Source organism: Sceloporus occidentalis, unplaced genomic scaffold, assembly GCF_023333645.1.
Source record: "Sceloporus occidentalis isolate IW3139 unplaced genomic scaffold, rSceOcc1.0.p SCAF_3, whole genome shotgun sequence".
Classification (NCBI taxonomy): Eukaryota; Metazoa; Chordata; class Lepidosauria; order Squamata; family Phrynosomatidae; genus Sceloporus; species Sceloporus occidentalis.
Genome location: NW_028316983.1, coordinates 114,703,177 through 114,719,464, shown reverse-complemented (window position 1 = coordinate 114,719,464; position 16,288 = coordinate 114,703,177). Strand labels below are relative to the sequence as shown.

At 39.6% G+C, this 16,288-nt stretch overlaps 1 protein-coding gene across 1 annotated transcript in view; it reads left to right on the top strand.

Moving 5' to 3' along the window:
* Positions 1-16,288, top strand: part of LOC149316585 (laminin subunit gamma-1-like) — a 138,732-nt gene that overhangs the window by 79,873 nt on the left and 42,571 nt on the right. Inside the window, exons 5-11 of the mRNA XM_089515877.1 lie at positions 4,371-4,559; positions 7,929-8,046; positions 8,173-8,271; positions 9,547-9,683; positions 11,224-11,346; positions 11,457-11,646; positions 13,053-13,165. Of these exons, the coding sequence (XP_089372003.1) occupies positions 4,371-4,559; positions 7,929-8,046; positions 8,173-8,271; positions 9,547-9,683; positions 11,224-11,346; positions 11,457-11,646; positions 13,053-13,165 (969 nt within the window). The remainder of the gene's footprint in view (positions 1-4,370; positions 4,560-7,928; positions 8,047-8,172; positions 8,272-9,546; positions 9,684-11,223; positions 11,347-11,456; positions 11,647-13,052; positions 13,166-16,288) is intronic.

Here is a 16,288-nt window from a genome sequence, read left to right as displayed (position 1 = left end):
TTATCTCTTGGCACGTGATAATGCAGTGGAAATTTATTGAGCCCAGCAGAGTGTTGGATAATTCTCTTCTTAATACCTCAAATCCAGACCACACTAGCTACTGTTGGTTCATTATCTATAGTTATTGTTGGCTTACCTAGCCTTTTATCCAAATTGCAAAATGGAAAATATATTTCTTATTCACGTGTTGTTGATTTAGTATAAATGTCTGGGCTCAACCAATTATCACCTAGAGCCTTTGTTATACACGCCAAAATAAATAGATAACTGATCCGTTTAAAGGTGACCCAAATCCTACAGTCACGAGAATAAAAACCTGCAATCTGTGTGGCTACTAGTAGTAGCCATGTAATGTATGTACAATAGGAGGTGATCATGCATTTTTGCTTAGCTGACCCAAAGCAGGAATGTGCTTCTACTTTTGCACGTATTATCTGGCAAGTACCATTCCTGGAGGTGGGACAAAGAGCTAAACCAATCATTAAAGTCTTTCCTCCTGAGAATTGGAAATTCTTATTGGAAAGCCCCTTTGGCTGCTGAAACTTCATTCAGTGTTGGCTGCATATTTTCAAGCACATCTTTGCAGATGCTACTGCTAGTGTCATTGGATTTGTTTGTTTTTTTAAATAAAAGCTGAAATTTTCAGGAAACTGAAGACTGAGGTGGTTCTAAACTCTGTAGTCTGTGCTTCTTCTGAACTTCGGAAGAATTACGACACACAGACAGTTCTGATCATGGCTTCAAAACGTCCTGAATACAGATTGTAAGGTGATTCAAGAAACGGACAGTAATTTGGATTTGTTGTCTTTATCCTGGGTGAAACATTGATAAGTTTAGTTTAAACTTACAACTTACTGCTTTTTCCCCATGGAACTGCTGTGAGAACAAAGTTAGAAAAGCTTTCCCTAGCCACAGGGCTGGAAGACATTAATGTGAGATGTGCCCATCAAAATTAGTCTTGGTATGCAGAATTTTACAACATCCTGTATGATACAAGAGAGCAGGCTGCTTCCTCCAAGGCATCTTACATCTGTGCTATTTCACTGATCCCAGAATGACTCCTTTTCTGCGGGAGGGATTGATAAAAGCCATAAAGGGCTCACAGATGGCCTCTTGTTGAGTTCACTTGAGTTCAGGACTGCCACATGACAGTTCCTCTCTGCAGAGCTAAAAATGCTGCCTTCCATAGGTTTGGGACTACAGTTCCCACCATCCATTACCATATGCCATGCTGGGAGTTGTAGACCAAATTGTCTGTAGGGATAAAGGTACCCACTCCTGTCCTTACTATGTAGTAGAGAAGGGCCATAATGAAGGTTGGAAGTCTGTTTTAAGTTATTTGTCTGAAAGTACTTGTGTGCAATAGTTGTTTGTTTCTTCCATGCCTTCCTTGGGAATTAATTTTCTGAACTATTCATATGAGAACAACTTCCCTGCAAAAGGAGGCAAAATATTTTTGACAAAAGCAACATCTTTTTCTTGTCTGTTAGGATACCTGTTTTGTTTATCTATGTGGTTCTTCAATTGTATATCTTTGTACGTTGCAAATATATTTGTGACATACAAAGATTGCTCTAGGCTTTTGGAGCAGGCAGTGGTGTTGGATACAATAGGATGTCTACCATCAATGTTTCAATAGATTGTTTGTAACTGTGAAACATTTATTGCACTCAGATGTCTTCCTTTATCTTTGGACAAAACCACATGTTACAGAAAGAACAATGACAAGCTCTCTGTGGTCTTCCATAGTATAGAATACAACTTGTTTTAACTACTGACAACATCATGTTGTGCATTTTCTTCCTCTGTTATTGGCTCTGTGTAATGTTGTCAGGGTAGAATGCAACCCTGTATTCATAATGGAAGGAAAGATTGGCAACTTAATGCAGGACTGCAGCTGTCTTTGGCAAAAGCTCTGTGCTTCTTTACATCATGTATTTCTGTCCTTAAGACTTCCAAGATTTCTGACACTGAAGGGTTGGGATCAGGAGAATGGCACAGATTAAAATCTGTGGTTCCAGATGCTTGCTTGCTTGCTTATTTATTTATTTATTTATTTATTTATTTATGTATTTATTTATTGCATCTGGAAGACTAATAGCAGATAAGGGTCCACTCTTCTGCGATACAGACCGGAAACTCCAGAAAGAAGCAGCATCCAGTATCTGCCCTTCAGGTCAATGCCTTGCACAGTCTTTTCCCAGGCAAGAAGAGCAGAAGGAAGAGACAGTACTTCTGCTAAAATGACCTTCTGTATCCATTTATCATTTTCCCCTTGTAGTTGCAGGATGCATGCCACACCTTGTAAGATCTTTCATTTACACATTGGCCAAACAGGTGCCTGGTGGGATGGAGTGGGGACGGATCCTGGACAGTGGAAAGAGGGCTCAGGTTCAGTGGTTGCGAGACAGTATTGGCTGAGTGGTTCGGTAAAAATCTTATATGGAAGCAAACAGTTTGCAAAACACTCATAGGGTAAGCTGTCATTCTGTGTTCAGATCTCATTGATTATACAAACAGAACTTTTCCTGAGCTTCTGCTGACCATCATTACAGTATGGATGGCAGGAGGGGCTTTAGTTCATCAAAGTATGCAATTTTTTTCATTCTGTTCAGAGGTGAGAATGGTGAATAGGCATTATTATCACAGCAGGCTAACCCAGATAATACCACCATGCAGCATCTTTCACTTTCCTTTGGTAAGTTAGTCCAGGATGAGATGCTTTCTGCACTTTGGTGATTCTTCTGTGAGCTCCTTCCCTGCCAATTTATCTGTGAATTATAGCATTGTTTTAGAAAATTCCGCTTTTCCTTCGTTGTCATGATAGAACTGCCCACATCGTGCCATTTTTGAAAGCACATTTTAACCTCCTGCACTTGATGTATATTACTACTCTGTCACATGAAAAGATGGAAGGTGCCTTTACAGATTACATTGTTGTTTCCCACTTTGGATGCTGTGTTTAGAAAAGTAACCTTTTTGGGCTCTAGCTCCCAGAATCTTCCAGCCAGCATGGCCACTGTTCCCAGCTCTCTATTTGAAGTCGTGATTTGATTTGAAGGCCCAGCAGACCTGATGTCTGATGGCTCTTGTTCTGCTTTGTGTCCTAGACATGAACAATTAGGTCTGTCTGCAAAAAAGCGAGCTGAAATACCACCTCCCCCAAACAGGATGCAGTTGTGGGTGGCTGGTCTCACCGTTATCTTTCTTGTAGTTTGCATGCCAGAGAGCAGCATAACTGTGTGGGAAGGCTGTGGGAAGGATAGGAACTTTAGCACAGCTGGAAAGGCAGCTGGGTGGAAAATCCAACAACCCAGCAGCGTTTTCCAGCTGCAGCACAGTTGCCATAGCCTAGTTTTTCTCTAAAGGCAGATTGCTTCCACTTCCTGGAGCAATGGGCATGCTCTTAGGGCAAGTAAGCCCTGTCAAATCCATTCTGGTTTGTGCTATAATTCATATACATCTCTTCCTGTCTTCTCCTGCTTTGGTTTGCCCGTAGTCTAGCTGAACTGAAGAAGGATGACACCAGAAGCTTGGAAACATTACTTTTTTGGACTATAGCACCCAGAATTCCCTCACCAGCATAGATTCTAACTTTTACAAGCACAGCATGACACTGAGAAGGCAGGCTGATGAATGGGCCTGTTGGTCACTTGGCAGCTGGTGGCCTGGGAGCTGAGCCGTTCTCTTCAGCCACTATTCTCTCATGCTAAAGAACCTCCCCATTCTACACCTTAGCCTTTCCCCCCATCTATGCCAGCATGGCATAGTGGTTTTGAGTGTTGGACTACAATTCTGAAGACCAGAGTATATCTCTACCTGTAAACAACTATCCAGAATTCTCTGTCATAGGCAGAGGTGGATACTCACATGTTGCAGTGCTCTCTGCCTGGTGGTATTTGTGGTGACTCAGTGAACTAGAAGAGAGCAAACCACGGTGTTCTGGTGTTTTTGTTGTTTTTTTAAAAAGCTGATCACTAAAAAGAGAGTGGTATAGAATGCTTCCTTATTTTGTAGGTACTATATAGAATAGATGCTGTAGAAGGAGTCTTTGTTTTCTGTATGGTTAAGGCAGAGTCTTTTCTGAAGGAGTAAACACCTACTCTGTCATCTCTGAACATGCAGAAACCATTCCTTACAGGAATGGCTTTGTGCTTTACCCATCCCCTAACCCCTTTTCGTTTCTGACCTATTCATTTTTTATACAGTAGTCTTTATTTTTGGACTTAGAACATTATAGACCTAATAGTATTTGTTTCAGAGTCTATTGCTGTGGAGGCTGGTTTGGTGGCGGGTGGGAATGGAAAAGATTTAAAGGAAATCTGCTTTATAATCTATTGAACAAATGTGTGTTTGTGCCTTACATACAGCCTGTAACTGCAATGGACGATCACAGGAGTGTTATTTTGATCCTGAGCTGTACCGTTCTACGGGCCATGGTGGCCACTGCACTGGCTGCTTTGGTAACACGGATGGACCAAACTGTGAGAGGTGCCGAGAGAATTTCTACCGTGTTGGTAGTGAGGAACCATGTCTTCCATGCAGCTGCAACCCTGTTGGTGAGTAGTAGGAATTCTGAATTTCTGGGTGCTTTTTAGTTGTTAGATGACATGGATGGCAGTACGTCATTGTCATTGCCCTCTTCCTCCTCCTCCTCATTTAGAAAGGCTGGGAGGGGGAAATTCTCAGCCTACTAATAGCTTCAGCAACTAGCTAATGCTCATTTGTAAAAGGTACCAATTAAAATCATAATGTGTATGATGTGAGCTCTAAGCAGAGCTCAGAAGTATTGAATTACAAAGTAACTAGTGACTTTGGGGGGTGATAATAAAGACGGATTCCAAATGTAAGGTTAAGGGGAAGAGAAAACTACTTTATTGGCATCTATTTACTTTTAAAAGTTACTTTATGGTTATTTTTACAATTTGAAAAAGAAAAAAAATCCGAGTTTCATGTCATTATTTTATTTATTCTAAGGGTTTCCCCCTCAAAACCAGGAAGTAATAAAAAATAATAATCAGTGCAACAAGCAATATAAATTTTCCTCCATTTCTAGCATCATCACAAGTAATGGGAATAGGTTACCTGTTGAACACTGCAATGTGTAATGGGAGCAAGTTACTTTTTAAGTAACTTCCCAAGCCTTACTCCTAGGTTAGCTTTATTAAAAGCACAGCAAAATGACTGTGAACATAATAGATGTGATATATAGGGGGGAAAGAGCCAGTGGGGTTGGAGCATCCAGTGTCAGGGGTAGAGGGTACATCTTTGGAAAGATACAACACTGTGTCACCAGGTGTGTACAGCATTTTACCTCTTGAAGTGAAGAGTTTAAACTTTTGGCTGGCTCCAGTGTTTGGCACACAGGATAAGTTTATCCCTTCTTTGTTTTTCCCTAAATTAATTTGTGTTTTGCTCACTCTGGCCAATAAACAGATTTTTGAACTCAGTGTGTGTATGAGACAGAGAGACACACACACACACAGAGATGGAATATGTATATATAAATCTCTTTGTTTTAAAACCAAGTTCACAGAGTAATTTCCACCTCTAAGATGAGGTGTCCAAACTCAGACACCAATTTAAACTGTGATTTGCATTTCTCCACCAGAATAGGGCTGTGATGAGACTCCTATTTTGACTTTGCACCTGGGTATAACAGTGTAACAATGAAGGCTGATAGCTCAGTCATTCAAGGGCAAATTTAGAAGGCTCGATAAGGAGCATTAAAATCTTGTAGTATATTCCATGACACACAGGCAGCCAGCACATATTTAAAGAGAGAGAGAGAAACTGTGTGTGTGTGTGTTGATGTAAGATGATATTTTTGTCTGAGTAATTGTTTCTAAATAATTATAGGCCAGACACAAGAATGTTGACTGTATATGGTAAAGGCATTTAAGAGCTCTTCCTTGCTAAATGCTTCTGCTTTGTTTAATCCTTCTTCAAACCTGTGGGTTTTGTTTAGCCTGAAGGTGGCAGTTGTTTTTTTAAAGAAAAAATAGCTTTTAAAAGAAAAATCTTGCTTTTTTATTTAATTAATCCAAGTATGGATGCCTTGCTGTTAAATATGCTTATATCTATTCACTGTTGTATCTATTCACTGTTGTATGCCACTGTGGATTTTTTTTAATTTAGAAAATGAAAAGTAGTATAGACGTTTTCACAAATAAATAATACTTTTAAAAAGTAAACTAACAAGTTTGAATGCACCAGAATTTTGGAAGTATCTCCACAGTATACATCTGTTAACTTCAAACCAGTTCATCTGCTTTTGACTTTCAAAGGCTTTAATGTAACAGTTAGCATGTGGGACTGCCTAAATCATATTTGCTTCCGTTCTGCCACTGCCTAGTCTCCATTCATCAGAGTGGAGAAGAAAGTGGTGTGGAGACATGGCATATTTGCACCACACTTTATTTAGTTATCAAAGTCCACCTGGGAAGCTCATTATTGGCCAATGTACAGTCAGCCCTCTGTTTTCATGGAGGAACCTTTCCGGAAACACACACACACTCGCGAAAATGGCAACTTGCAGATATTCAAGCCCCATTGGTTTGAATGGGGGCACATGCCCCATTTTAACCCCCTCCGTTTGCTCCTCCCAAGTAAGCAAGGGTCGCAGACCTGAAGTCTGCAAAAATGGAGGAGCAACTGTATTAACAGATTAGCATCTGCATTATTTCAGAGCTTGCATCTCTGAAGTCCATAGGTCTAAGTAATGGAATGAGCAGACAAGTGAAGACATCTTGGTGGTTTCTTGCACACTGGGATTGTACACATCTTCTGTGAAAACCTTTGGATTTGTTTTGGTGGTAGTTGCCCTAGTTCTCATCAGGCCAGTGGATTTTGTCTGTGCTAGAAGGTGGAATCCTGCCCACAGAAACATTCTTTACCATATTGGAAAGGAGCATGCCAAGGAAATGGCTAGAACCATTTCTTTCTATCATCCAGATTTTAAAAATGTGTTTGCTTGCATATGGAGCATTCTGTTACTTGAATGCGCATTTGAACTGGTGTGGTCTAAACCCAAACTTTGAGAAGTAGGGAATTGTTTTCTGCATTGAATGGATTCCATACTCTTTCTGCAGTGTGTTATTGTCAGAATTACAGCTCCTAACAAGTTAAAGGAGAGCAATTTTGAAGGTTTGTGGGTTGTTCTTTTTGCTTGCTGCATCCAAGCTTCAGCCTCTTGTGACTGAATCATTGGCTGATTTTTAAAATTCCTTGGCATGAGGGAATAATACACTTGTTCTGGGTCATTCCTTCAGCCAGCCTGAAAATGAGGTGTCATATGGTAAGCCAAAATAAAAAATAGAATGCAGACCAAAGAAAGTTAAATAGAGTGTGTGTGTGTGTGTGTGTGTGTGTGTGGAGGGAGGACTCCTGTGTCTGTGTATGATACTGTTTCTGTCTGAAATGCAAAACGATAACAAGGCAAGGGGCATAGATAGAAAAGGTACTTGATCCTAAGGATTCCAAAGTAAAATTAGATGACACTGGGAGTAAAGTGGAGTTTGAGAAGATAGCTAGAAAGCCAGTACCAGAAGGACAGCACTAATTGTTTAGATGTTTATGACATTCTTGAATATCAGAGGCATTATATAAATGCTGAGCATTTAAATGTAATATAATTGCAGCATGAATGGAACAGCTGGCCCAAGTCCTGAAGCTTAAATTGGGAATGTTAAAGTGATTACATTTTGTGTATTTGACACATAGTTAAACATTTGGCTTCAGACTTGCTTAATTTGGAGTATCATCATGATAGTCCTGGAAGACTACAGAAATAATATATTATTGGGATCTTCACGGCATACAATAAAGACTTGTTCTAATTCTTTAGAGCATTGATTGATGAACAACAGACATATGTGGATTTTTTGTGCATGTGTTTTAAGTGTACCAATTTCACTTTGTTTTTACAGGCTCCCTCAGCACACAGTGTGACAACTATGGACGGTGCAGTTGTAAACCTGGTGTGATGGGAGACAAATGTGATAGGTGTCAGCCTGGTTTCCACTCTCTCACAGAGGCTGGTTGCAGGTAAAAGCTAATTAGCCTGGTAAACCATGATGAAGATGAGAGTAGCTGTATCCAGTGTCAGTGTATAGTCTTGAATCCGGGTTTCCTTATTTTTCTGACAAGTCTGATGGGTTTCTTTTCCTTCAGGCGGTGCTCTTGTAATCCTGCTGGCAGCACAGATGAGTGCAACATGGAAACAGGGCGTTGCACTTGTAAAGACAATGTGGAGGGGTTCCATTGTGAGAGGTAATGTTGTCTTGTGAGAACCGGTGTGGTTTAGTGATTTGAGTGTTGGACTAGGACACTGGGAGACCAGGGTTTGAATTTCTGCTCAGCCAAGTCACATCAGAAGAAGGCATGGAGCAAACCCCTTCTGAACAAATTCTATCAGAAAGTCCTCTGATCGATTCACCTTAGGGTTGCCATCAGCTGGAAACAAATTGAACTCATAAAACAACAATATGTTGTTTTGATTGATGTCAGGATTTTTGATGTTGGACTTTGGTCAATTTAGCTTCCCTTTTTAGAATTTTCTCATTATTTTAAGGAGATCCCATAGCTAAATATTTTGGCCAATGCTATGTCATTCTGACTAAACTCCGTTAAGATGAAAGAAGGTGTCTTACTGAGAGCCACCTAATGAATTTCCAGGTTGAGAACAGATCTCCACTTTGACCTCCTTCTCACAGACAGCTGATTTGCATCTGACCTAGAAGATGCAGAAGGAAATTTTCATAAGAGATTTTTTTCCCCATGTTTGTGGGAAAGGAGAAGTTTGGGGTACTGAAAAAAGGACTGTTTGGGCCATGGGAAGAAGACATGGGAAGAGAAATATATTGATGTGGTCAGAGGTGGCTTCGTGGTTAACAGCAATCACAACTACATCTACAGTGGACCCTTGTTATACGCTGGGGTTTGGTTCCAAAATCTGTGTATGCTCAAGTCCCGTTAAATATAATGACGTAGCAAAATGGTGTCCCTTATAAAAAATGGAAAATCAAAGTTTGATATTTGAAATTTATACTTTTTAAAAATATTTTCAAACTGTGGATGCTTGAATCTGTGTATAAAAAATTTGTGTATAAGAAGGGCCAACTGTATTTAGTCACCTCTGTGTACATATTCTTTTGTACAGGGTGGCCACAGCTCTTGTAGTACTATCCACTGATATACCCATGGCAAAAACAACTGCGCTATACAGTGAAGGGCCATTTTAAGTCAGAATTTGAATCCAAGATTTCCTGTTTGATACCCAGCAGTCTACCTGCTGTACCATGCGAACAGGCCAACTTCTGCTTTATGTCATGCCCTTCTCAGAACAATTTTTCAGGGTTGTAGCTATTGTTTTACATGGATGGAAAATAATAAGAGTGGAGCATTTCCACCCAATGATCTAGTGTGGCTGTATGATGTATTGTGGATTTGACCTGTTCTAAAGCTACGAATATAGGAGTACAGAATAAAAACAAGAGAGAAGTACTTGGATTAGACATTTCAGAGTTGTTGTTTTTTTCTTTTTAGGTGCAAACCTGGCTTTTTTAACCTGGATTCCAGTAATCCTAGGGGATGTACCCCCTGCTTTTGTTTTGGGCATTCATCTGTCTGCACTAATGCCAATGGATACAGCATCTACAGAATTACCTCTAGTTTCCAGAGTGGTAAGTTTATAAGACAATGGTAGTAACCATACCATAAATCATTAAAATTATCTTCATTTAACGTAGAAACATTGGTGCTTTCCATGTTTACTACAGTGTAACACACTTAATGTTCTGACCACACAAGTAAAAAAATATGCGGATATTGTAAATTAATGAAATGGAAGCAAGACCAAATTAGGTTATGCAGCAAATTAATATTCAGTGCTAACATCCAGGAAACTAAACTGGTTAAGCCGTTTGGAGGATATACCTTCCAGTTATGCACCCTAATAAGGTGCTCGGGGGAGGGGGGGGGTAGCTGTCCTAAAATTGTTGGAATTTTGCAACCTTCTGGTTTTTTTATTTAGATTTCTTTAGTAGTATAACACAAGCTTCACTGGCAAACATGTAGGATCATTCCATGTTCCAGACAACTTACTTATTCCCCAGTGGCTCATCCAAATTGATGTCAAAATACAGTAACAAATTTTTAAAATATATTTCTGTATGAAAGAGTAGTAGTTAATCTCTGTGCTTTTCCGGTGTTCTCATATACTTCCAGGAAGAAAAAGCACCACTGCCAGTTGTCCCCTTGAGAGGATCTGTCAAGAACCACGTTTTCTTTTTCAGATCTTCACCACTGTGTAATCACTGATGTTATACCCTGCAATCGTATAGTCTCCATGCCACTTGAAATTGCCTTCTGCTAGATGGTAGCAACTTTATTAGAAAGCGGACATCTGTGAGGGCATTGAATAATGTTGATTCTCAGAATTATTATTTGGAAACCAGAGCAATTTATGAAAACACAGAAAAATAGCTTTCTTATTTCCAATGTCTTCTAGTTCGGGCATTACAATCTCTGTCCAGTAAGCCATGGCTTCTTGGACTCAGTACAAGTATTGAGCTCCTGTGAACCCTTCTCTTTATGCATTTTAACACAAAAGTTATCTCAGGTTTGTTAATACAAAGTTTCTCATTACATTGGGACCAGGATACTAGTCTCTTATTATAAGCCAGGATAGTTGTTGCTATTTTGTTAGTTTTAATACTACAGTTATTTTAAAATTATACCAGCTCAGATTTGCACATAACAGTAAGTGTGGTTTATTTTGAGCAGCCTGCTAGTGTACAGAGTTCATTTGCTTCTGCTTTGCACAAACAGATAAATCAAATCAGAAATGAGAAGCTCTATGTGACATCCAGACCCTAGGCCCCTAGGGACTAGGAATCAAGTAGTAAGGTCATCATGCAGAGATTCTCCATTTTGTTTTGTTTTATGTGCCCATCAGAGTGGAGAAGCAAAGCAGGGCCAGATGATGTCCATGCACTACCATTCTGCCCATTCACAATAATCCATGTTGATCCAGAAATTCTGTTTTATTGTTGTGCATGCATGCTTCAATTGTGGCCCAACTAATAAGGTCTGTCCTCGTACATTATATAAGGTAAGTTGTCATGCAAGAATACAAAAAACAATTAGTGTGTTCTTAACCGCTACATTGACTGTGAAATAATACATCCTTAGCATACAATGATTTCTTTCTGTGGCTATCAGGAGAGGAAGAGTGGCATGCGGAACAGCGAGATGGCTCTGAAATCTCTGTTCAGTGGATCACTGAGACTCAAGAAATATCTGTGATTTCAGACACACCTTTTCCCATTTACTTCATTGCACCAGGTATATTATGCGAATAATTAACTTTTGTATAAAACAATATAAGCCTATTTGCATTTAAATTTTCTGCTTTTACCATTACTTGGATGTGAACTTTGTTGTTCTCCTTTCAGCCAAGTTCCTTGGAAATCAAATCTTGAGTTATGGGCAAAACCTGACATTCTCTTTTCGGGTCGATAGGCGGGACACACGCCTTTCTGCTGAGGACATAGTTCTTGAAGGTGCTGGACTGAGAGTATCAGTGCCTCTGATTGCTCAAGGCAATTCCTATCCCAGTGAGAACACACTGAAGTACACATTCAGGTAAGGCAACGTATATGTGTGTGTATGCGTGTTTCTGGTGGAATACATGATTGATCAGAGGAAAGCACAAGCAAACACAACATAAAACACAGTTTAACATAGAATAAAACACAGCAGAACTTTTCAAGGGTAGCCATGTTGGCTATAGGGCAAGGTACAATAACATCTAAAATCCATAAAACAGCAATACTTTTAATGTGTGTTGTGTGCCTTCATGTCATTTCTAACTTATGGCGACCCTAAGGCAAACTTACCCTGGTGTTTTCTTGGCAAGATTTGTTCAGAGGAGATTTGCTTTCCTTTGAGGCTGAAAGCATATGACTTTCCCAAGGTCACCTGTGGGTTTCATGGCCAAGCGGCAATCGAACCCTGGTCTTCAGAGTTGAAGTCCAATGCTCAAACCACTAAAAGTACAAAATACATGAAGCAAGCTTTCGAAGCTCCACTGGCTTCTTGCATCAGACAAAGTTGTTAAACATCAAACAGGAGAAAGGAAGAAAATGACTGTGTTGGATTCATAGGCCTACATTTTTTCAAGACTGGACTTTAAATTTCATTTCCTGGACTTTACAACTCTGTCTTCAAGAGCCCACATGGCCAAGAAGGAGAAATAACCATGCCTACACAGATATCCCTCTGCACCATATAACTGAGAACAAGTATAACAATGTGAAGTCGAAGACTTTCATGGCCAGTATCCATAGTTTTTTATGGGTTTTTCAGGCTATTTGGCCATATTCTAGAAGAGTTTATTCCTGACATTTCATCAGCATCTGTGGCTGCCATCATCAGAGAAATCGTTTCTGAAAATGCCAGTCACATATGCTGGCGAAACGTCAGGAATAAACTTTTCTAGAACATGGGCACATAGCCCAAAATACCCATAAAAACTAACTATAACAATATTGTAGATTTTGAGTGTTATTATACAGCAGAACTATGTTTACTTTGAAACCACAGGCTAACAATTTTTAAACACCTTCCTGTTATTGATGGTGCTTTCAGAAGCCAGGTAGTGGAGAGACTGCATTGCTGTTGCTGTGGCACTTTTGGATCGGGAAGTTTTTGGAAGATCTTCCTGGAAAGCTTATCCAATAAACCTACAGTTCTGCAAGGCAGTCCCTAGCAAGAGCAACCCATTAAAAGACTGTCAAATTACAGTAGTTGGGGCGGGAGGGGAGATGTTGGGACAGGGAAGAGAAGGGTGATTGAGAAGTTGTTTCTGACCCTGTTATCTTGGCTGGTGGGAAGGAGAGAGAGAAACCAAGCACACAAACCTCTTTGCTTAGCTTTGGCAGAGTCTGGTGCTACAGCACAATAACATCAAATGGTTGAGTTCTGTACGTGACCATTGCAAAACTAAATTCTTCAGAGATTTGAAAGTAATGTATTCTTCTTTCCATTAGGCTCCATGAAGCAACAGATTATCCCTGGAGGCCTTCTCTTACCCCTTTTGAGTTCCAGAAGCTGCTCCGCAATTTAACTGCTATAAAGATTCGTGGGACTTATAATGAGAGGAGTAAGTTGGCAATAATAGTTGAGATTGAATGGATAACAAGGAATAGCTTTCCTTGTGACCTACCTATATGATGAAATTCTTTGCTCTGAGACTCATCTCTGCACCCCCAAATCTTATGGTTTCCCACTGAAAAGACATTCCTGCTTTCGTCAGTCTTTTATTTTATTTTTAGGTAGGTTTTTTGGGGATGGGGGTAAATCTGGTGCTTTTCTCTTATCTGCTGCAACTCTTGTTTTTTATTTATTTATTTAACCTGAATGATGTTGTATTTTGTGGTTTATTGTAGTTCTCAGTTGCTCAATGGTGCATAAGTACTAAGAGGGCAATCTCAGAATGGTTTGGCGGTTATTTTTTAGTGTGTCATTCAAACAGGATCCTGCTTTGTCATTGCTCTTACAAGTCAGGATCATAAACCATGTCATGTTCTTGATTTACAAATCCTATCTTAATTTGCTGAAAATACTTGGTTCAGAAGACTAACCCGAAAACATCAACCCCTGGTTTTTTAGTGCTAATACTGGTAAGGAGGAGCAAATTGGGAGCAGATAGACTGTATGTACAATCTTGCTCAGAATACGCCAGATTGTCTAGAATCCCCAGATTATTGTTCCATGTGAACAAATCCGCTTGATCCTTTTTTTAAGGAACCAGATATTCCTCTTCCCAGAATTTGAGTGAAAGACAGTAAACAAGTGGCATCATTATTATTGCAATTCAGAAACAGGGTGGAACCAGGAAACAAATATAGATCCTTGTTCTGAAACTATACAGCCTCCTTCTTTGTGAAAGACATTCTGCTAAAATTCTGTAAAAGAATGATGTAACAATCTCTCAGGAAAAGGTGTAGTGAATGGATAATAATGCTGATTCAACTAGCACTTTCATAAAATAGGCCCTTGATATCTGCTGAGTTTGGTTCCAGAACCCTCTCGTGGATACCAAAATCCATGGATGCTCAAGTCCCATTAAATACAGTGGCATGGTAAAATGGCGGCCTTTGCATAAAATGGCAAAATCAAGGTTTGCTTTTTGGAAATTATATATTTTTTGAATATTTTCGAACAATGAATGGTTGAATCTGTGGATAAGGAATCTATGGATATGGAGGGCTGAATATATCACTTTTGGATATTGATCTTATTTATTTATTACATTTATATGTCAGCTTTCTCCCAGAAGGGACCCATGGTAGTTCACAGATAAAAAGATTTTTTTAATAAATTACAATAACATTTATAACATTTAAAATCTTCTAAAACAGTATAAAATTACATTAAAATATACAAAATATAAAAGCACGACTAAAACACACATATTCCATAAAAACCATGCTGATATGATTATATATCAAATACCTGCTTAAATAAAAACGTCTTAGCTTGCCAATGAAAGTCTAGTCTAGCCTCCCATGGAAAAGAGTTTCTGAGGAAGGGAGCAGTTCCAGAGGGCACAAGATAATCTTGGGATAATCTTCCCAAGGATTATCTCAGAAATCCTTATGACAGCCATGTAAAGTTGTTGTTGCATGCCTTTAAGGCATTTCCGATTTATGGGTTATCCTAAGGCGAACCTATGACAGAGTTTTCTTTGCAAGATTTGCGCAGAGGGGGCTTTGCCTAGCGACTTTCCCAAAGTCACTCACTGGGTTTCTATGGCCAAGTGTGAGTTTGAACCCTGGCCTCTCAGTATTCTAGTCCAACACTCAAACCACTATACTACACTGGCTCTCTACCATGTAAAGTACATCAGTATTATCTACATATAACAAATTTAGTGTGTTGGAAACTGAGATGAGAGGAGAGTAACTTGCCTGTAGTCTCTTAATGGGTCTGTGGTGGGTTTTGAACTAGCAATTTAGAGATTTGCAATTCAGTGTCCTACTGATACTGCCTATGTACTGAGGATATCGGAATTAAAAAGGTAAAACATAAGGGTAACCAGGAAGCTCCCCTTAATATTACACTAAATTGGTATAATGCAGAAACCTTCATGCTAGCTATGTTTAAAATGTATGGAATTTTGGGAGCACTGAGAAGCTAAGTATATTTAAGGGAAATGTCTTTACTGGAGAAGAAGAGATTCATGAAGATACAGTGTAATTAACATTCTTCTCATTTCTAACTTGCAGGAGTGTTTGTAGTTGGATTCAGAGTTGCTACTCAAAATGTAAACATCCTTACATCAATATATAGCCCCATAAAATTACTGTATACGTAAAACAGAGCCCTTCCTCAGAGCAATTACTTAAATGTAGCTGTCATAGACAAGATCATGTGAAGGAGAAGACAGTCAAACCTGAAAAGGGTAGTTCTCTCTTTTCTAGGATTTTTTTTTCCTGGAAGGGCTTAGTGTATTTATAAATTAGACTGAAAAATCTACCAGTCCATCTGTAAATGATGGGGACAGTTCCTTGTTCTTTTCTGACCATATATGCAGAAGGAATGGTGTGCAAATAAATGTTGTGGTAGTAAAAACCACATTCTTTACCCACACTGGGCTTTTACAAGGAGGATGTTTGGATGTTTGCCATCCTTGCATGCCTGTTAGTGAAAGCAAAGGATCTACCCACTTTGATATCTGGGCATTCCATGCAGGCCTGGTACAGATACAACACTACTTCCCTGCAGACCAGATTTGCAATTCTGGAATCGACATAAGAAATGCACATTCCCTTCTCTCTGTGGGCCATTCCTCTTCTCTGCACAGCATTAGCAAGGATGGAATGTGTATCACTGACACAAGCTGTGGATTTCTTAAGAGTCAAAGAGTGAAAAAAATGTTTAAAATGGATTTGGAGTTCAGAAGGTGATTTCCATACGGTTATGGCTTCCTTTAGAATGTCAATGCTAATGTGAAATAGTGGCTAACACAGGAAAATTGTACCCCTGTTTGAACCATTTTGCTGAATCCTTAGGGAACAAAATACTACTGAAAATAGCTTTATGGCGGGTTACAGACCGCCATTTAGTACGTAATGAATACGTACTAGGGTTAAGAAGGGGCGGTGCTTCCGCACCCCCCTAACCCTAGTACGTATTCCATATGTACAACATGGCGGCGCCCCTTCCACATGCGGGCCACCATGTTTACGTATCGGATGCTGTGCATCCGCACGTGTCGCGA